The 22,043-nt window shown below is 41.1% G+C and overlaps 1 protein-coding gene across 1 annotated transcript in view; it reads right to left on the bottom strand.

Moving 5' to 3' along the window:
- cntnap5a (contactin associated protein family member 5a) overlaps positions 1-22,043 on the bottom strand; it is a 185,780-nt gene that overhangs the window by 130,530 nt on the left and 33,207 nt on the right. The window contains exons 2-3 of the mRNA XM_049595075.1: positions 18,643-18,753; positions 13,594-13,787 (exon numbers count right to left, since the gene is read on the bottom strand). Coding sequence (XP_049451032.1) covers positions 13,594-13,787; positions 18,643-18,753 — 305 coding nt within the window. The remainder of the gene's footprint in view (positions 1-13,593; positions 13,788-18,642; positions 18,754-22,043) is intronic.

The raw sequence follows: 22,043 nt of genomic DNA on the forward strand, positions 1-22,043 counted from the left end.
CTGAAGACTGATGACTTTCTCCCTGATTTTGTGTTTAGATGGGCGGATACAATTTCAGAGTTTAAAAAAACTCCCTACGTTGCAGAACCAATAGTAAATCTACAGGGCGGTCCTTCGGTGGCTGAACTCTTGTGCTTGTAAACATAGTCCCACTAGAAACATGTGTAGCGGTACAAAATGGCTCAGCCGTGCTCACAGAAAATGCCGTCAAAGTTAGTGGATGTTTGTCGCGTTTGCGGCGACACATTCTCGCCAACTAAAAGAAATAAACATAAGCTTTTACAAGGCCATGACTCATCTGTCCAGACTATAGAGGGAATCGCCTTGTTGTTTACAAATACTTCCGGGTAGAAAACCAGCAGAGCTTTTAGCTATATATATAGCCTATATATCGCATTTTTCACATCACTGTATCACCGTTTGGACTAATCCGATGTTTGTAAAGTCTATAAACACAATAACTGAACAAACATTACTACATTATTTCTGTGTGCACGTTTAGCTGGGCTAACCGCTATTAGCCCTGTTAGCCGTTAGCAGTGTCTGTAATAGGTAATAACTCATTAAACGGTCCGTGAAAAAAATCTCTTTTCCAGCGGATATCTTAGTTACAACATGATTGAGCTAGCAAAGCAGTTTTGTGTTGCTATGTGTGGTATTTATTCAGTTTTAGGAAATCACGATGTCTAGAAAGCATCAGTGGCTGCAGCTGACAGGGACAGCTAACACTAGCACCAAAGCTAACATCAGGACGTCAACTGTTAAAAACCTCCTGTTGTCGGATACGACATGAAACTACTCCAGTTAGCTCAATCATGTTGTAACTAAGACATCCGCTGGAAAAAATATTTTCTTTACGGATGAGCACACGTTTGATAAAACGGAGTTAAATCTCTCGGCATCCATTTTCAAGCTCTCTGTGTGTTTGTTTCCTTGCGGACGAGAAAAGGGGGAGCGCACATTTCCAAGAAGGCGTGTCCTTTTCAAAAATGCAAGAGGCGTTGCTTTGTTGCCGGCCATTTTCGCCAGTGTGTTAAACACACTTTAGAAAGGAGTGTCCCCAGACTATCAGAAGGCGGAGATCTCTGATTGTCTGGTGGTGAGACTATTTTTAGGGTGATGATGTCATGAAATATGATGGCAGACATTTCAAGCCTCAATAGAAGTTTGGAGCGTAAACAAATGACATCACATACAGCCCTAGTTTGCTGTATGGTTTGTTTGATAAACAGCTTGTGAGACTGCCTCTTCTTATTTTTGCTATAACCATTAACCCCGTCTTTCCACTCGACTCCCATCTGATTGTCTGGAAAATCTAATGAAGCAAACAAACTCTGATTACGGCTGCACTGCAGTCATTCCAGCTATTCATTAGCTAACAACACTCACACACGTCAGTGTGAGTCATTAGTATTCAAGAGCAATACACGAACACCACTGAGGCTGTCCAGAGCTATGACGTTTGTTTTTTTTCCCCTCTTTGGAAAAGCTTGCAACAGAACATCCTGTGTGTTTCAGTTGGGACATGAAGTCTCCGAATGAAGGCCTGAGGGTGCAGAAGATTTTCCAGAGGTCCAGAGCACCAAGGTCGGTCCTTATCCACATAAACAGTCCTAACCCCACCGTGACTTCATTATTTCTATTTATGCTTCTGTCACTGTGGAACAGTCTCCCTCCCCATTCATTAAGACTCTTTACTCTTCCTCTCCAGTGATGAGCTCCCTTGTGTCACTTTTCCTTTCTGTTGCATACAGCACAGGCGCATACGTTTATTTTAATCAATTCACTGGGGGATAAATCCTGCTGCCGGCAATGAAGACGCAATAGTATGTTCCAAAAGGTCATCGGCCAGTTAAACAGCCTAGGGGAACTCATTGTGAGGAGAAAGCTACGAGTCTGTGACCTTGTCATGAGTGGAAATGCTGCAGCAATCCCTGACCGCCAGTCGGTCAGCCAGAAGTCCAGAGACCAGGATCAACAGGACCTCAAATATTTCCTGAATATATTAACAAGCAGCAGAGGATGCATTTTCTTTCTTTCTTTTTTTTTTTTTCAACAGCGCCTGTTGAGTTACATTTTGCATTATGGTTAGACATTGAAATATTGGCAGCCAGACCAGCAGCCCTGTGAGGCTGCACCAGACTGCATGAATACATATCAATATATAGTTATATGCAGTCTATGGGCTGCACAGTGATGCTGTGAGCGCAGTGTTAACATCTACATAGAAACTATCACAAGCGCTGTCCAAGGTGCTGAGGCTGGAGCTGTATCCCGGGTATTCACCAGTGAGCTCAGTCCTGCTAGCAGGGGAGTTAAATGGCTAAGCAGCAACCTCCAGGGCTGAAAAATGACGCCAGTGTGGAAGTGCTGTAACTGCACATCCTCCAAAGGCCACATGACGCTGGCTACATCGTCGAGTAAATCCCCATAGATGCCCATGTAGAACTCAAAAGTTAGACATGTTTATAGCTCATGTGCTCGGTCATGACGGTTGTATGGGGGTGAATTTAAAAATAAGTCACCCATTTGCATTTAATTAAGTTTTAAATTAAAAAAAAATCCAAGATAGTGGCAGGCAAAATGCCAAACTCCAGGCCACAGACCAATAGATGATGTCAGTGACAGTATACAGTCTATGGTAATGGCTAATAGTTTCCCTTCAGCCTCATCATTTGCCTCACTTTTTTTAATCTCACAATACTGCTGTTCTGGAAGGTAACTTCATTATTTAATTAGGTCAGCTTTCCTTGTCAGTCCTGGAATAAGCTATTTTTGTTTCTGTTTCTGTGTGGGCTTACGCAAAAAAATTTGGACATTTGAAATTACACCTGTGGCAGGTAGTCTCTATATACAGACTCTACATTCAGTGAATGTAGAGTCTGTATTTAAACCCTGGAGATCTTGCCTCCGGAAGAAGAGCAGAAGAGCCCTGGTTTCTGGTTGTAGGCTGTTTGTAGTCCGCGTGATATTGACCAATTATGTTTGAGCCGGCTGCAGTTGTTGCCAGGTTAAACGGTCCGTGCGGTGAACTAACAAGGCGGAACATAATTGGCATCACTGAAACCGAAATTCGCCTCCTCCGCCCAAATCAAACTGGAATGCCAAAAAATCGGGGGTCTGCCCCCAGAGGCTGTACCGCCATCTGCCGAAAGTCAGACGCCGAATGCAGCCGATGGGTTCCAAGAATGATATGGAGGTAGACCAGTTTTCAACTAGCTAGCAAGCTAGCTATTTAACTCTGTCATCTTGTCAATTTCGCAATCACAACAGAATTTAGTAACTTTCACCACTGCTTATTTTAGAAAGGCCACTTCAAGAAAACATGTTAGTTATTTATGAAATATAATTTGGGTTTAGACTGGCACACGTTTGCTACCAGGCACAATCCTGGGAAAATGAAGGCTTTCTAATGTTAGGGTGCTTTTTAAACTAGCTAACACTGGCAGCCAGAAACAAAATCTATGATCAATCGTCTGTTTAGTAACATAAACAACGAACACATTGTCCTGCGGTTGCCTATAGGCTGAGATGCCTGCGTGTTTCATACCAGGATGCACTCCCACGAACAAAAGGTCTTGCTCGTTCTTTCGCTTACTGAGACGAGACTAGGAGTTGCTGGATAAAACAAATCAGGTAAGATAATGTTAGCTAGGTTACCGAGCCATCTAGCTAGCTAGCTGGTGTTGGAGATGTATCATGCGAGCTGAGAGATGAAGCTCACTGAGCTGTTTCACACAAAACTATGTGTGATGGTATATTAAAACCCCACAAAACGGCAACGTTCTTTTTTAAAAGATTATTTGGGGGGATTTTTGGCTTTTATTTGAAAGGACAGTGGTAGCATGAAAGGAGGAAGACAGAGGGGTTTACATGTAGCACAGGTACCACAGGTTGGAATTGAACCCACAGTCAGTGCAGCAAGGACATAGCCTACCAGGTGAGCTACTCTGCACCCCAAAACTGCAACTTTCCTAACTTGCAAAATGATCTTTTAAATTGACAAACATCATGTGTAATTCACGACACCATTCAGACAGGATCAAAAATGTCTTCTTTCTCTTGCCATTGACTACAGTACATATTTTCTCTGAAATAAGGTGACATGGGGGACATGTGAGGGACTTTGCCTTTCTATACTGTACCAGGTACAATGTTGACCATGTTCGTCACCTTAGTTTAGGGTGTTCGCGTTTTAACACTTGCTATTAAGCACCAAACATAAAGTGCAGCGGAGACTGACAGATATTTGACATGTAGTATTGGATGTATTGGAAAAACAGATGTGATTAAAGTGCAAGATGAGAAGGCAGTGGGTCACCAAAGTCAGTAGTATTCATCTTCTGGGGACCTTAATTATCTTTTTTTTTGTAGCAATCCAGCCCACAGCTGTTGAGATATTTCTCTCAAAACCACAAATGTGAATCTCATTAGGCCCTAGAAGACGAGTCAGAGGACCACAAAGGTCAGTAAGAATCAGCTACCTGTTTTACACAGTGACCAAAAGACTGTTTGAATTCCTGTGAGCTCAGGCTGTATTATATTGAAAGCCCAATCATGAAACAAGATACAATTACTCAGATAAAATTAGAACTCATACAAACACATTTTAATCCTTGTTAGATCCCAATCTACCTGAACAGCTAACAAGCATGGAAATGAAAGTATAAATTCTCCCCTTACGGACAGGAATTTGTTTCACACATTTATTCACAGCTGCATTAAAAATAGATTTCTGAATAAGGCCTTTCAAGGATAATGAAGGTAATCTGGAACCCCCTGCTAGAATACATTCCTCTTCCCACCTATGAATATTTGCAAAGCGCATGGAGCTAATTCACCATGGAGTAGATTGCAAATATTACACAGGGAATTAGGTTAAAGCGGGATTTAAAACAGGGGCTCTGCCATTTTTAAAGAGTTTACTTTAAAAGTACCATCAAGCACTTTTTTTTTTTTCACAGGGAGAGACATTCAAGAGTAAGTCTTTGTAAGTCACTTTGAGTTTCACAGCACATGAGCCGATAAAGGTCCACATTTCATCTCTTTAAAGCTTCCACAGACACAAGTCATTTTCACAGATTTTCTCCCCTGGCTTTCGCTAATTAGGTTATTATCAGCTTGTAGAGTAGTGCCATCGTGTTGTTTCATATGTTCCTCTTGTACTTTATAAGTCTTTGTACAGAACGCCAGAGACCGGGAACAGACGGTGATGTCAATGCTATTACTCATGTAAGAGAAAAGAACCAAGTAAATCGTTAAAGTTAAACAAAGGTAGGAAGTATGGAAACTTTTTACCATTTACTGTGGGTTGAATGCCATACTAGAATTAATCTACAGTGTGTTTTTACTACTCCAATTCAATGATGGCTGTCATTGAGTTCTGTGACTTTAACTTTTTCCCTAGAACCATCATCAGAGAGAAATAAGCCCTAAAACCTGGAAATAAGTTTGCATTTTAGCACTTCTGGCTCCCTTGTCTTGGAGTCAACATTTTTTTTCGTGGCCTAAAAATACAGTCTGTGATTAGTGTTCAAGTTTGTTCTAGGACATAAAATACATCAGTAAATCCCCCACTCGTGAATTTTGAAGCTTTTACATGTGTGAAAGGAGCAGCATTTAGGATTTAGTGGCACCTGGAGGTAAGGACTACAGATTGCAACCAGCTGAAACTTTTCCCATGTGCCAAGCATGAACTCCCGGGTAGGATTTTTTCAGTGTTCAGTATCCATCCATCCATCCATCCATCCATCCATCCATTTTCAACCGCTTATCTGAAGCCGGGTCACGGGGGCAGCAGGGTGAGCAAAGTATTCCAGACATCCCTCTCCCCAACAATGCTTTCAGCTCCTCCTGGGGGACCCCAAGATGTTCCCAGGCCAATTAAGATATATAATCCCTCCACCATGTCCTGGGTCTGCCCCGGGGCCTCCTGCCAGTGGGACGTGCCTGGAAAACCTCTAACAGGAGGCGCCCAGGAGGATCCTGATCAAATGCCCGAGCCACCTCAACTGACCCCTTTCGACGCAAAGGAGCAGCGGCTCTACTCCGAGCTCCCTCCAGATGTCCAAGCTCCTCACCCTATCTCTAAGGCTGAGCCCAGACACCCTTCTGAGAAAACTCATGTGTCTGAGATCTCATTCTTTCGATCACTACCCATAACTCCTGGCCATAGGTGAGGGTTGGGATGTGAAGGACCAGTAAATCAAAAGCTTTGCCTTCCGGCTCAGCTCCCTCTTCACCACAACAGTCGGGCACAAGGCTTGCATCACTGCAGATCACTGCCAATGCTGCGCCAAACCGCAGAGGTCTTTTCCACCCAGAAGAAAGGGACTCAGTGATCTAAGCTTTAAAATTCACGAGTGGGGGATTTACTGACGTTGTTCAGCTAATCGCAGACAGGAGGCTAGACCAGGACCTGCCAGTGTGCGCTCAGATTTTTTTAGGATAACTTAAAATCCAGATGTTCAGCAGGTTTTTACAGGGAGCTGAATTATCAGCAGGGGTCTCTTCTGGGCCTTTTCCACTGGCACTTTTGGCCACGCCAAGTAAAGCCATGCTGCGCCAATTTACGTTTCCATTATCCATCAGGATGCGCCGTGCCATGCCAAGCTGACCTTCCCCTGAGTAGGTCCAAAAGCAAGTAGCGGTGACATCTCTCTAACTGCAGCCAACCCCCATTGACCGCTCAAACAAGCGTGTGTGTTGTCTCTACTCACCTCTGTCTGCAGGAGACCAGAGAGAAAGGTGTTTTTAAAGTCTCTGTGTTCAGCTTTGAGGACTTTTGTAGCTTCTAACTGAATCTCTGTGATTTGGAGTTCAGTTTCTCTCCTGAATCCTGTTTTTACTTTAGATATCTGCTTTATTCTTCTGATTCAAGTTTGCTATCAGCCGTATTAGAAGTTGTGTGAAGTTGCTGCCCTGTTGTAATGGGTACGCTAATCCCTGCTGCGCTAGGCTGATGGCCCAAACCAAACCAAGCAAAGCCAAGGCAGCTCATGACTATTAAAAAGGGTTATTCATCTCCAAAACAAATGAACATGGTGATTTAAAGCGATTAAAACACTGACTACAGCAGTTTCACGTTCAAAGTCGGTGTTTTTCTGATGCTCTGCTCGTTGTGGGAGGCTGCTAACTGCAGTGGCCGAAGCGACAACTCAAAAATGCATGACCCTACCTAGAGCCAGTGTTTAGTTTTTGCCAATCTGTTCTACTGTGGAAACACCAGTGCAACATGGTGGCTCCCTATGTAGATATAAATAGCTCATTCTAAGGTAATGAAAACACAATGATTCTTATTTCCAGGTGAAATTATACATTAAAGAAAACATACTTATTATATCATATTCCATTTCTGCCAATATAGCCCCTTAAATCCTACACACTGCCCATTTAAAGGTTCTATATGGGATATTCAGAGCAATATAGCAGCAAACCACTTCTTACTAATTAAAGATATATTGGAGTAATGGCGTCCTGAGCAGAGAATGAAGTCAAACTACCCCTGTGTGTGTTGTAGTCTGAGCTTCTGTGTTAGTGCAATAATCCAAAATGCAATGGAAAATCCCATTTGACTTTTGTTGAGGAAACCAGAGGGATCGTAACAAGCAGACTGACCAGCAAAAAAAAAAAAAAAAAAAATCATCCCTGCACCCCTCTATTTCTAATAATCTATTATGGAGAGCTTTTCTCTAGCTCCACCTTTAGGACAAACTTAATATTGTGTTATATTACGCTGTGCTGTATATGACTATTTTAAGCCAAACTACTGGAGGGAAAGTAGGAAATAGATCAAGGTTTGTTTGTTTCATATAATTTCATTTTTAAACACGGCAGCAGAGGAGATGCCAGCAGGACTGTCAACCTTTAGCCCCGTGTTTTTTATGGAGCTCATTTTTCCATGGAGCTAATTTGGCTCAGCATTAGCTAAGAATGGCTGAGAGCTAGCAGTCATATCAGCAGCTGCTGCTCTCTCATTAGTCCCCCTCAGTTCAGTTTCTGGCAGTGAGCCGTTACCTTTGAGCTTCACTTGTTAAAATGCCAGACGGATGTGAGTAAGTATCAGCCAAAGGTCTTGGTGAGCGCTGTAGTTAGTCAGCTCGAGAGCGAGTTTCAGAATAAGAGATTTGTGACTAATTGGCTGACATTCATTCTGCACTCTATAAATTATACTATAAATCCACATTCACATGTACACAAAACAAAAGAGGGGAGGAGTGGGCTTTGAATTGTCTTCGTGAGTGTGCATTAAATACACATCAATAAATATAAGGCTCAGTCATGCCTGGTTTTGATGCACGCCAAGTTTCGGAGGGTGAAGCCCATTTCGACTGGTATGATACAGCGCTGCAGGCACTGGCTGAGTGCTATATTAATTTTAATATTTGAAATAAGTACAGCACTCTCTCTTTGCTGTCTCATGGGTCACTTACAAAAGGTGATAGCTGTAGGTCATGCTGGCAATATCTATACATAATGTCTCTCTGCATAGCGCACAGCGGGTTATTCCCTTCCTGGAAACAATAATAAGAGGACTGACTGGATAACACATCAAGGAAATGTCTCAGTGAACTTCACTCTGTAAATATTTCATATGCTGCTCACTTCTATTTATGTTTTGGCACTAATTCCAAACAGAGTTGTGACACTTTGTCCTTGTTTGCATAAACAAAGTAATCTCTGGTTAAATATCTAAAATGACAAAAAAATTATGCAACGGTTTTGCCAGATGGTACATGAAATCTGGTCTGAGGCATCAGCAGACTAAGCTGCTGCTTAAGGTCCCAAAGCCCATCAGGGGCACCAAAAATGGGCAATATACACATATGAAAAGCTCTGCTCATAATTTAAGTGTTTCAGTACTATTTGTTGTTTCATTTTGACTCCTTCAAAACAAAGAAGGACATTTAATTGTTAAAGGGATTTGCAAATTTTGTACGTTTGTACACTGCAAAGTTCACTAGCTGTTTCTGGGAGTAAAAATACCAATGAATAACCAGAATAAATGTTAGCATTGTACATTTCTGCAAACCACAGATAAGTCATATTTGCACTTTACTATGTAGCAGATACGTTAAACTTAACATTTAGACAACACTGTGGTAATGTGGTTATATTTAGGCACAAAAACCACTTGGTAATGGTTAGGGAATTATTATGTTTTGGCTCATAACACCTAGTTCGGGGGGTGACTTTATCGGCAGAAAACACAGCAATTATTTAGTAAAAAGAAAAGATGGCAGGGGAAATACAGCACACAAATTCAACTGAGCTGGACAGCCACAAAAAATGTTCACAGGCTGAGATCAATGCCAAAAAATGTCAGTTTATAAAGAACATCCATGCTCAAAAAGAAGGACGCTCAAAGTGTAAAAAATAATAAAAAAGAGATTAAAAACAGCAGCAAATGTTTCAGTGCTACTGGCAGAGTGCTTCACAGAACAGATACAGACAGGTGTAATGAATCAGTCAGCTGCTGCCACTAATTAGATGAAATCAACTCTGAGGAGCACTAAGCAAAAAGAGCGACCACTTTTCTAGCCACTGTCCTGGCAGAAATATCTCAGTAAAAAACAACAGCTTTTTGTGGCACTATCCTGGCAGGAAATGCAGTAATGTTGCATTAGAAAAAACTGCTTTACACTGCACTACACCGGCAGGAAACAAAGCAATGTATTGGTAAAAAAAACAACCGCTTATTGTGGCAATATGTAGCCAGGAAAAGCAACAATGTCTTGGTAAAAAACAACTACTTTTTGTGCCACTATGTCCACAGGAAAAGCAGCAATTTCTCTGTATAAACAACAATTTTGTGTGGCACTATCCCAGCAGGATATGCAGCAATGTCTCAGTAAAACATACTGCTTTTTGCTGCACTACACAGACAGGTAACACAGCGATGTATTGGTAAAAAACAACCGCTTTTCATGGAAATATCCAGGCAGGAAAAGCAGCGATGTCTCAGACAACAACAGCTTTGTGTGGCACTTATGCAGACAGGAAACAGCAATGTATAGGTAAAAAACAATCACTTTTTGTGCCACTATCCTGGCAAGAAAAGCAGCAGTAAAACAAACGCTTTTCATCCTAAAATGCTAAAAAAAAAATAAAAATGTGACAGGTGGTGAAAGATCTATGCTCTGCGCCCTAAAAGCTGCAGGGAATACAGTGACTACTTGCTAAATCACAACCAGTGTTGCTGTTTGTTGGTCCCAAACAGTGGTCTTGCCCAGGTGTCACATCATCCACCATCCCCTCCCCCTTCAGGTGACAGTCACAGATGCACAATGCAACCATTTTCCTCTGCCACTTAGAGTGCTGCTTACACTCCGTGTGCGCTGACATGTTTAAAAAGGCTAGGTAGTTTTCTAAAAAAGATTTGTATTGTAGTTTTTAATAAATGTTACTCAAGCAGAGGTAAATAGTTTATGTGAGAATTATTTTCAGCTGCAGATTAATACACATTTGGTGCCTTGGTGAATATTCCCTAGAACAGTGTACGTGGGATAGACTCAAAATAAACAACAGTGCCTGCATTTACCATAATGAAGGAACATGTCACGGTGAGGCTCATTGATGTGTTTTCACCAGCGACAATGCAGCTCTGTGGCACAGAGGAAGAGGCTACAGTACATCAGACTTGGCTGCACAGACAATACGTGTTAGCAGGATCAATTTTTTGTTGGTTTCAGTCTTTTCATGGGATTTCTTGACAATAAAAAAAAATACAGAATTTGCCAGCCTTATCCTTTAATGCTCTTTTTCAATATCCGTGCACCATTTTCTACCCTTTCATTTTTTAAAGAAAAGATGTCCTCAACTTAACCATTCATTCCCCCGATGAATGAGTGCAGACATGTACAGACTTAGAATGAACATTCACTCTGCTCTTTAGCCTGTTGGGAGGTTTAATCAACATCTGTGTCATGTCAGGGTAACAGCGTGAAATTCTCACAAGGTTAGTGGAGAGTGGCGTCAAAACAGTTCGACCTGTATCAGAGTCACAACAATCTCATTTAACCTCATGTTTTATTGCTTGTCTAGTTCCAGTAGATTATTTAAAAAGATGTAGGAAGATAAATACTTAAAGAAACAACACTAGATGTAATGCACACCCGTTATGTCTCTGTGCTCTTTTAATATTTGCCTTCTTAAAAAAACGGACCATTCTGCCGCAGTGACATGCCAGTGGGCAACTACACACTCCGCTAATTGGACTGCCAAGTATAAAAACTCACATAAAAACTGTTTAACATCTTGTCAGCAGCCTTTGACATAACTGGGGCAAACACAATAAAGGATTAATAACATGTGCCAACATCCGGCTATTTTCTCAGACCTTGAGTCCTTGTACGTGCTGGCATAACAAGTTGTGACATTACATGGAGGACAAAAAAAGCGGTATAATAATTGCGTTGACACCAGACACTTCCCACGCCTTGGAATGTGTCAGAAAAAGTGAGAGGATGTGTTATCTGACTCTGGCCTGTAATGTCATCAATAAAAATTGTACACGGAGAACAGAGCATGGAAAAGTGATGACATCTGAAGTGACAGAAGTACATGTAGTTCTTACGGTCGATGTTTATGTTGATAATGTCTGTGGGATAAATATGGAGCTTGTTTATTAGGGAGTTGACGGACAGTTAATGTGGACTGAGCAAAGAATTATTGTCAACACAACTTCCCTGTGAAACCGCAAGTTATAACTTCTATATTTTGATTTGTGTATTGTGTATCTGTATTTATAGAAACACCAACAAAATACTGGCATTCTGCGCGTCAAAGAAACGTAAAAATCCAAAGTTGTTCCACCCTGGAACCTTTTGTTCCATGTTTTGTTTTGTTTTGAGATATTTTTTTGGGCAAAGGGCCACAGGCTGGATTCAAACCCGAGTCTGCTCTACCTGCTAAGCCACCGACGCCTCCATATTGTTCCATGTTTTTGTGTCTAAGTGACTAATGGGAACAATATTTCTTGAAACCAGTCCAGTATAGAGCGTAAGAAGCGGTCAGGCTGCAATGTACAGTAAACACTCAGGGCATGTTGGCACAGTCAATTTACGTCCATTAAATGTCCTTGTTTTTACCACTGACGTGCTCAGATTGTTATTGTTAGTGTCTGAGAAGATTGTTGAAAGGATTCCATCAGAGACAGACCTTTTTGATTAACCAGAAACAGCCAGGAAATTGCTATCTTCAAACCCACCAGACTCCATTTTAAAAAAACAGTAATTTTATCATCGTAAAACACACTTCATTCAAAGTCTACTGAAGCAAAATAAAACTCACAGAAGCCATCTTGGTTTGTCTTTCCACTCTTCTAACAGCCACCAGCTCTGGTTTGGTTGAAATAAACCCTTAATTCATCCAGTTAGATGTGAAAACACACTGCCTCCATACACGCTAAAATTACTGTTTATTTAAATGGAGTTTGGTTGGTTTGGTGATGGTAATTTCAAGGCTGTTTCTGCTTCAAGAAAAAAGACTGCTTCATCCAAACAGTGTTTGAATTGATTGCTTAGCCACTGGTAAGAAAGCTGCAAGCCTCCAAGGACCTGTAGATCTTTAGGTTGCAAACCTCTGCGTGGTAACATTAGCACATCATCAACATATAGGCTAATTGTGTTGAGTAACGTTAGGCTGCTCTGCTGTCTCAAAACCTACATGGAATTCACTCAAACATGATGGTAGTCTATTACATCACAGCATTAAAAGCTGCCCGTACTTTTTAACTACACACTGCTGATTTATGCCTTTTATTATTCTACTTCTTTTCTTATCCTGACTGTTCAATATATTGAGCCTGTTTTTATTTTATGTTACTGTATTTTCTCAATTTCTATTTCCCTTTTTAATCGACTGTTTTTATTGTTTTAAATTGTGTCTTGTTGCTTTTAATGTCTCTATAAAGCACTTTGAATTACCTTGTGTTGAATTGTGCTATACAAATAAACTTACCTTGCCTTACCTAGGGTACTGATATTATGGTAAATTCAATTAATCATGTCTATAGCATATATCAATATCAATAGCATCTTTTATCTGAGTTTAAATGCACTTTACAGGCTGGGGTAAAAGTTGTTTTCCCCCTCGCCAACTCTGATCTCACCCCTAACTTTGGCTAGACGCAGCCTGAATCTATGGAATAGACAAACATGTTTATTTAAAGGTATATGAACAAAGCCAGGCTAAGCTAAGCTAAGCTAAGCTAACTAGTATAAGATAAGCTAGGATAAGTGAATCCCGGCTGAAGCTCCACACTTAATGCACATAAAAGAGCAGTATGAATCTTCTCTTCTAAATCTCGACAAGAAAGCCAGTATGAATATTTCCCAAAATGTCTTTCTATTTCTCATAACTTCCTCATTTCATTATAAATACCAAAGGAAGACACTTTGTTTCCTCTACATGTGAACATTCCCACACATCCAAAATGGCTGAATGTCTTTCATGAGCAGAATAAAGCAAAAAATAGTCTAAATTCTGCTTGGATTCAATTGTAAACAGTGTGCAGCAAATCAGCGATGAATCAAAAGTCAAAGAGAAAGTTAATGAAAGCAAATCAAGTGAAACATCTGTGCACAGACTCACCCCAACTCCATCCTCATGCCTGTACTGTTTCCAGGCCCGGCCCGTGTCACTGTAGAGCAGGAGGTAACTGCTGACCCAGTCCCAGCTGTCATGACGTCCCTGCGTGGCCACAGCCGTCACCTCCATCTGCTCCCTGAGGTCCACCTGGAGCCACGGCTCCTGGTCTGTCACCATGGGAGACCAGCCTCCTGCTCCTGGAGGAGGGCAGAGAAATAGGGGTCCTTCAAACATCGATACTGTGGATAATGGCTGAATGAGTGTTGTGGTTTATGCTAAGTTGCCACACGGCTCAAGCTGCAAAAAATGTATAAACTCCTGATCTGAGTACGAGGAGTGTTTGCATATGAAAGGCTTTCAAGGTTAGACTCGAGTCGGCACGGTGGAGGTCAGCCGCCTCACTTCCTGGAAAATAGTTGATTCATTTTGAAATGTGTACAGCTGAGCTCCAGAACTTATAAAGAGCAGAATCCTGCGAGCTAAACAAGCTTACCCCTGCTCCACAAGGCTCCTCGCCACAATATTGAGCGTATCTGTCATTCTCTCTGGAGATCTGAAACTGGAGATTTTCTGTTCATATCATCTACAAATACACCTGCTGGTAACAGTTTAGCACCTTTTCCACATTCCTTAAAAGGTTGCCTTGTTAGCATTCACCATCTGTAGCTCTAATTAGAGTTTGATGGCACATATGAAGAATGTCCAAAGCTCATGGGAGCCGTTTCTTTTTACCTGAGACACTATAATTTGTATCAGAGGAGTGGCTGAGACGAAAGGAGCAGAAGGTAACAGCAAGAAAAATCAAAGTAATTAGATTGTTTCCTTTTCCTTTTATGACTAATTTCATTATATTTTCTGGTGGCGGCTGTAGCCATTTGATTTGCTGATGGCCGACTGATTCCTCAGGCTGTTCTGGGGACCAGCTAAAACTGCAGGACATGGCTATGATGTGGTATGAGAAAAGACGACAAATAAATAAACAACAAACCCAAGAAACACAGCACAGGGACCAAAAGGGACTGGCGAAGCAGCAATGGTCGTCCACTGAGAAATCCCTGCAACCCTGGAGCCATGGCAAGCCGTTTAAACATGTGATAGAAGCTCCACTCCTATCTGTAATTACCTTTTAGATATCCATAATAGCATTTCTCCAAGTCAAAATTGTGTTCTCACTCTCATCAGAGTGGCAATTAAAGATGACACAATAGCAAAAGAAATTGTATTTCAAGATAACTACAACTTTAATTGTACTAGTCAAAACTTCATTTAAGATATCTCTAAATCCTTTTAAAGTTTAAGTGGCTGTTTTAACATGTAATCGCTCGACTGGATATACATTGTAGATAAGTGTGATTCAGTCCCTCCTGGTCAAAAACAAGGGAAATATAAAAGATGGAACAGACATGACGACAGTGACAGTGTTCGAGGAGCCAAACTTTGGTGTCAGTCAACTTTAACCTATCAGATCTTTGTTGTTTCAGCTTTGACTAAAAAAATCCTCCCAGAGATTAAACCACACACATTAAGTGATGTTTACTGGCATCTTTTTTATTTTTTTATAAAAATGCATGTCTGTCCGCTGCATCTCAGCCTCTGCTGGACAGAGCCATGATCTGTTTGGAGACCAATAACAGGAAAGCAAACATGCATATTCAAATCAAAAATGTCAGTACGCATCATGACTCCCAAATACCTGACACCAAACTCTGGCTCAGCCGCGGCTTCCCTCCCACGTCACTGTTTACATCACACCCTGAGCTACACGCTTTGTTACTTGCTCACGCCCCTCATTGCCCCGAAAAAAGGCACATTCTGCATGAACAAAAGTAGGTAGGCGGCATTTTGCCGCACTCCCTGAATTGAGATTTTCCTAGGAAGAATGACGTTGTGGATATTTGAGATGTTAATTTTGGTGGGGAAGAATTGAATTACAGGTATCCACAATATATATAACTGTATCATTTAACTGTGTCATATTTTACTTCTAGGTGTTCCTGTTTCACCTGATTAATGTGTTGTAAATTTTAACAGTTTTTATTCATCATTGGTGCTTTTTTAAAAATGTATTAATATATTCATTTTAATTGTGGTTTTATTGCTTTGTACTTCCTGTTGCCACAAGTGTCTTTGTTTGGTTTTTCAGTGTCTTCGTGCATTTATTTCTCAATGTATTTCTGAGTTAAAATAAAGGTTGAACATGAACAGGAACATATATATATATATATATATATATATATATAGCAATTAAATGTTAAATACAGCTTGCAGAACTGGACCCCTTGTGGCTCCTGTAATTGCTCCTTGATTCAACTAGTGTGTGAAGATCTCACCTGATGTACACAGCTGATTTAAATCTAAATCCTACGCATACTTCGGTTTTCTCCGTAGTTTACACTTAACAGTTCATTTTCTCCCTTTCTGACCTCGTGCACAGTGCACATCCATCAGCTAACATGACGAGACAGTTTGTGTTTCATACATCACGCTCATAGTTTAGTGTTGCTGGCAGCGCGGTCAGGTCTATTTGCAGTGTGCACATTTGGTTCTAGTTCACCTTCAAGTCGTTTAAATTTCTTTTTCTTTGAGTTACCAGTGTAGAAGTGCTGCTGCTGTTTGCTGCAGCTGGAGGGGGATCTTTTCAGGACAGAGCCTAAAGCGCAGCTCTTAAAAAAGCAGCTGGGAGAAATTTTCCTCGAGGGCTTTCTACCAGAAAGGGATCTCTTGGTTAAGGGTAGGAAGGAATCATGGTTTTCCTTCAAATGAATGGCTTTCTTGTGTCTTCCATGTGCTCTTACAAACAGGAAGTGGCCAATCAGAATGTACCAAGTGCCTTCAACATCATGCGGAGAATGACTATTCTAGTCTATGTTAGTATATTGATGCTTTTGTTTTGGTTATTTAAACATATTTATACTGATATATCAAATGTCTTTTTTAAAATTTGTAGTTAAGGTGGTTGTGTTTATCTTTGTGTTACTCCTTTGTTTCGAAAATGATTGGATCAGCCATTACTTATGTTCCCATACTGTCATTGTTAGGTCTGTTAACATTTTTCAGTTAATCAGAAGAGAGGACGGCTTCTTGCCTAAAAAGGCATAAATGATCCAGGTTCAGGCGCTCGGGATGTTTTAAAAATTATGAAAAACATTTATTTCAACATTACATACACCAACACATTACATCAGATTACGCCATCCTCAGGATATTGTGACAAACAGATGCAGAGTAATTATAGCTGCGTTCATCATAGGTGTGCACAGGTAAGAACCTGTAACATTCCTGTAGGCCTCTAGAGGCATAACACTGTAAGCAGGAAGTCCTCTCACAGGTTGAGATGGTGTAACCATGGAAATACATACCAGGAAGCCAACATTAAAACCCAATATTTATCTTTTAAGTCAACAGCAGTCAATCACATAATACTATTATACGTCACTGTAAATTTATGACCAAGAAAATTACCATACAAAAAATGAAAAGTCCTCATTAGTCAAGGGTAACTGGTGTCTTTAGAACCTGGATCCAGTATGCCTCTCTTTGTACAGTATGAGGCATTTGATTTTATCCTCGCCCCAATGACTTCAGTACCTAACACTCTTAGGGTTGTATTATTTCCAAGGGTGGGCGATATGGCCGTAAAATGACATCACAATATTTCAGGGTATGTCTGTGATGACGATATTCTTGATGATATGACAAATTAGTGAAATACGTGATCTAGATTTACAGTTTGCCTTCAAATATTCAGTAAAAACTAAAAAATGATCTCTCATTTCTTTAGTTTGTGAACAACAACAGTAACTCAGAGTGAGATTCAGATTCTGTTACAATATTAATAGTTCAACCAAACAGAATCTACCACAAATTACACATTTAAACAGCTCCCAAATACAAAGAATGTCCCCTGGGATCTATATATATAAATCAACAGGTGATTTCCTTCTTTTAGTAAAATCCTAAATGATTGAGTTGTTTTTTTCCCACCTGGACCTTTATGCTCTGCCATTTCTCCTCTAATCATACACGCTGTAACCTGTGACAGGCTGTTATGATACCACAACTATCACACATTCACATATACAGAGTTTATTCACGTAGGTTTACATTACCAAAGGTTTATGACAAAATCACTTGACAACACCGACTCCCGCGAGCTCACAGTGAGAGAGGAGAGGGAGCGACGCTGTGCTGCTGCCAGAGGAGCCGCTGAATGAGTTCCCTCCCTCACATTCAGGACGCCACAGTTTATTCCACACTACTGAAGCTGCTCCTCTTTCTGGAACCAATGCGGAGTCGGTTATAATTTCACTTTCAGCCATGCTTGCCGTGGGTAACAGTATGACGTCAATATGTCGAGTTGAAATAGAAATATCACGATTTGAATTTTTCATAGGATATCGAAAAATGATACCAGTATTATCATGAACGAGATGATATGACACACCTTTAATCACTTTCACGTTGGCCATTGGATAATTTAAGTTTCCAGTATGAATGTCATACCTATGCTCAGCCACTCTGTCCCTCAGCCGCCCTTTCAGTGAGGCCCACATAGAAACAGCCACATCATTATTCAGTTTAGTTTTTCCCTTTATATGGGTGCAGACCTTCACTGCATATTTTGTTTACTATTTGATGCATTTTTTTGGGTAAACACAACCCTCACCTCAAAATCCTCACACCGACTCCTCTCACCTGTCAGCTCGGTCCCTCACAGCCGCTCTTAAGTCATTTTCTTTGCCATATCACAGTCAACGGGTTTAAAAAACATTGTTATGAAATTAGTAAGATACTTTAAAGCTTGTGTTTTTTTCCAGTCCGTCTCTCTCTCACCTCCTTAAAATAACAAAACAGAGCCCTTGTGAACTGCACCATGTGGTGAATGCGGCAAGTCGTCACAGCTCATTGCTCATTCTCACTACCTTCAGAAACAGCCCACATGACCACTGCGCAAATGGTTCATATGAGTGTTTTATGGCAACTGCTGGTGCGGCAGGTTGGCTGTGTGTACGGATATAATGACCATGCTGAAACATCATCTCTGGTACTCACCATCTCTCCTGTTAAGCTTGGCATTGTGGGCGGCGTAACTGACTGAGGACTGGGAGGAGCTCTGAAAGGATGAATGGGGTAACGTGGAGGCCAGAGGAGCATTGCAACTATCTGTAAGAAAAACACACACAGAGGCCGTTAAGGTCATTACATTCCTGTGTTTTTTATCTTAATGTATTTCACATGAAGAATGGCTAGAGGGGTTTCACTGCTCACTGTGCTTGGATTCATTCAGCTGATAGAAATAATTGAAAATGCATCCTTGAGGAGTTAAAGATGTTGGTTCAAAGTGCATCTTTACCTGTTGGTGGAGGAGTTTTAAAGCAAGAACTGGGGGAAAATAACAGGGCTGCCTCACTTATCCAGTTCTCAGGTACCTCAAACAGTCTATTAACCCATGCAGTGACCCTTGAAAATAGCACAGAAAACTCTACGGCTCCTTTTGTGTACATGTGTGTGCTTGTGTGTGTTCTTTTTAATCCCACAGTGTGAGATTACATCACGTCCAACAGGCAGGAACAGATTACGAGCCCAGTGATATAAACCTGTCAGTCTCATCTTCCCCTGATCCACCTTGCCCGCCACAATAAGAGCAGCAAGTCGAACAACAACAGCCTCTCCGCTGTTTGGCTTCACTTGAGTGCAGAGCTGCATTAAGGCCCGTATCTGAGAACATAATGAAAACTGGCACCAGCCTGATTACAATTATCCCCGTACTCTCTCCATCAGCGTGCAGTTCGCTCCTCTGAGTGCGAGAGGCTTTTTGTTTTTGGATGCCATTTTACTCTGAGTTCAGATGGATTCTGAGCACATCTGGAGTGGCAATTGGCCATCCATCTGGTAGACAAGAGCACAGCAGAACTGACAGCATGAGCTCGCTCTCCTTTTGGGCGTCCCACCGAATTTCGACTGACCTGATTTGAGTGCTCTCAGATCGCTTGCCAAGAGATTTCTCTAATCCTGATTTCAAGTGTGACTAAAGTGGATCGAGCTGTTTAGTCCAAGACTCAAATTATGGCTGAGCCGCAGTTGCAGATGTTCATTGGGGGAATGAGAACAGCGCCATGTCGTCTTAACACAACACTACGGCAACCAGGGTTATTATGCAAGCACAGCACAAACTCTTAATCTGTCCAAAGTCTCCCAAGTCCTACTTTTGATCCCTCAAGGATAACACTCGCTCTTCCTATCTTCTTTTCAATCTGCGGCCACCCGTCTTTTCTTGCATGATGCAGCTGACAAAAGCCCAGACAAATGTTTTGGTCTTTCATTCAATCCACCCTTTATGTGACTGTACAGAACAATGAGACCATGACAGCTGAGAAAAGGTGAAAGAAAACAACCCAGTCACTGAAGCAGATATGTTGACATGGTTCGACAACAACACTGTGGTGAACATGTGGTTGAAATTGGGCATAAAAACCACTTAGTTAAGGTTAGCGAAAAGATCATGTTTTGGCTGAAATACCCTGTTTTGAGGGCACAATCCGTGCAGGAAACGCAGCAATGTCTCAGTAAAAAACAAACACTTTTTGTAACATTATCCTGACAGGAAATGCGGCAATATTTTGGTTAAAAAGAACCATTTTTCATGGCACTGTCCTGGCAGGAATGCAGAGATGTCTCAGAAAAAATTACTTCTTTTTGTAATATTATCCTGACAGGAAATGCAGAGATGTCTCAGTTAAAAAGAACTGTTTTTATAACATTATCCTGACAGGAAATGCAGCAATGTCTTGGTTAAAAAGAACCATATTTCATGGCACTATCCTGGCAGGAAATGCAGAGATGTCTCAGAAAAAAATACTGTTTTTTGTAACTTTATCCTGACAGGAAATGCAGCAATATCTCAGTAAAAAACAACTGTTTTTTGTGGCACTATCCTGAAAGAAAATTCAGCAATGTATTGGTAAAAAAACAATCCCTTTTTCTAACATTATCCTGGCAGAAATCATGTCTCGGTTAAAAAGAACTGTTTTTCATGGCACTATCCTGACATGAAATGCAGCAATGTATTGTAAAAAAAACAACTGCTTTCCGTAACTTTATCCCGGCAGGAAATGCAGCGATGTCACATTAAAAAACAAACACTTTTTGTGGCACTGTTCAGACAGGAAATGCAGCAATGTTTGGTAAAAAAACAACTGCATTTTGTAACATTATCCTACCAGGAAATGTAACAATGTCTTGGTAAAAAACAACCACTTTTTCGTGGGACTATCCCTGCCGGAAAAATAGCCATGGTCACTGAAAAAAAACAAAAAACCCACATTTGAGGGCCTAAAAGCTGCTGGAAACGCAGCCATGTCTCCCTAAAACCAACCTGTTGGGTTTTTCATTGGTCTCAAACAGTGATCTGCAGCTTAGCAGGCATCTGCACCTCCAAAGACAAAGTCATTCACTGCCTCACTTTAGAAATGTTAATATAATAAGATGAAATGTACAAAAATAACATATTTGTGGTTTTCAGAAACACACGGCAAAATTTTCCTCTGGTGTCTGGTTCTTAAAGTGACAGGTAATGTGCTGAGACAGTTTTTCCATCTGCAAAATGTGTGTCTTACAGACCCTGTTGTTGTTTACAGATCTGGTCTTGAGCCAAATGCCTGGCTGTCAGTCAGGGAGACTTATGGATGGAGGATGATTTGCCTGCAAAGCTGCTCCTTGGCCTGTGGGATAACCGAAAATCCTCTGAAGCTGACTCACGATCTCTACCGAAGGCTCAGGGGCTTGAATCTTGCAACCAAATGAACCCAGACGTGCATCTGAATGCATGGACATAAACACACGCACACAACCGCTAGCCGAGAGGGAACACTTAATCTCTTTTGAAATCATAAGTACACCGACTGATATCAAGAGCTTTCAGTTTCAGTCACAGAAGTGCTAGGATGATGCTTTTTTTCTGAACGGACCAACAGTAGTCCGGCACAGAAGTGTCATGTTGATGCTCTGGGGTTTGCGGCACACCGGAGGTTATCACTGATTGTGCCGGTGATAAAAATAATAGATGAAAAAGAGCAGCGCCTACACGCTGACTCCAAGCCCGCAAATTTATTTAGTGACACACATAGTTCAGACTGTAATCAAAGTGTTGTCTCTTTAAATTACATTTGTGGTTTGGACTCAGCGTGTCAATAGAGGATAAGGCAGGTGTTATTGCATGTTTTTTTGTCTCCCATAAAAACACCAACATCCGATTGCTACTTTCTGACTTCCCTGCCCTCTCTGTGACATTCAACCCAAAGCTGATTGGTTCCTACGAATGATGTAAATCTAATAATGGTTCAAGTTTTATTTCTGAAGAGGTGAAGTAATTTCCTGAGATGGCTGGGCACTGTGGATTTTAGCAAATGCTAAGTAAAAGTGTTCAATGTGCAGTAAAGCCTTTCTGTGACAGT

The sequence above is a fragment of the Epinephelus fuscoguttatus genome, linkage group LG13, assembly GCF_011397635.1.
Source record: "Epinephelus fuscoguttatus linkage group LG13, E.fuscoguttatus.final_Chr_v1".
NCBI classification, from domain to species: domain Eukaryota; kingdom Metazoa; phylum Chordata; class Actinopteri; order Perciformes; family Serranidae; genus Epinephelus; species Epinephelus fuscoguttatus.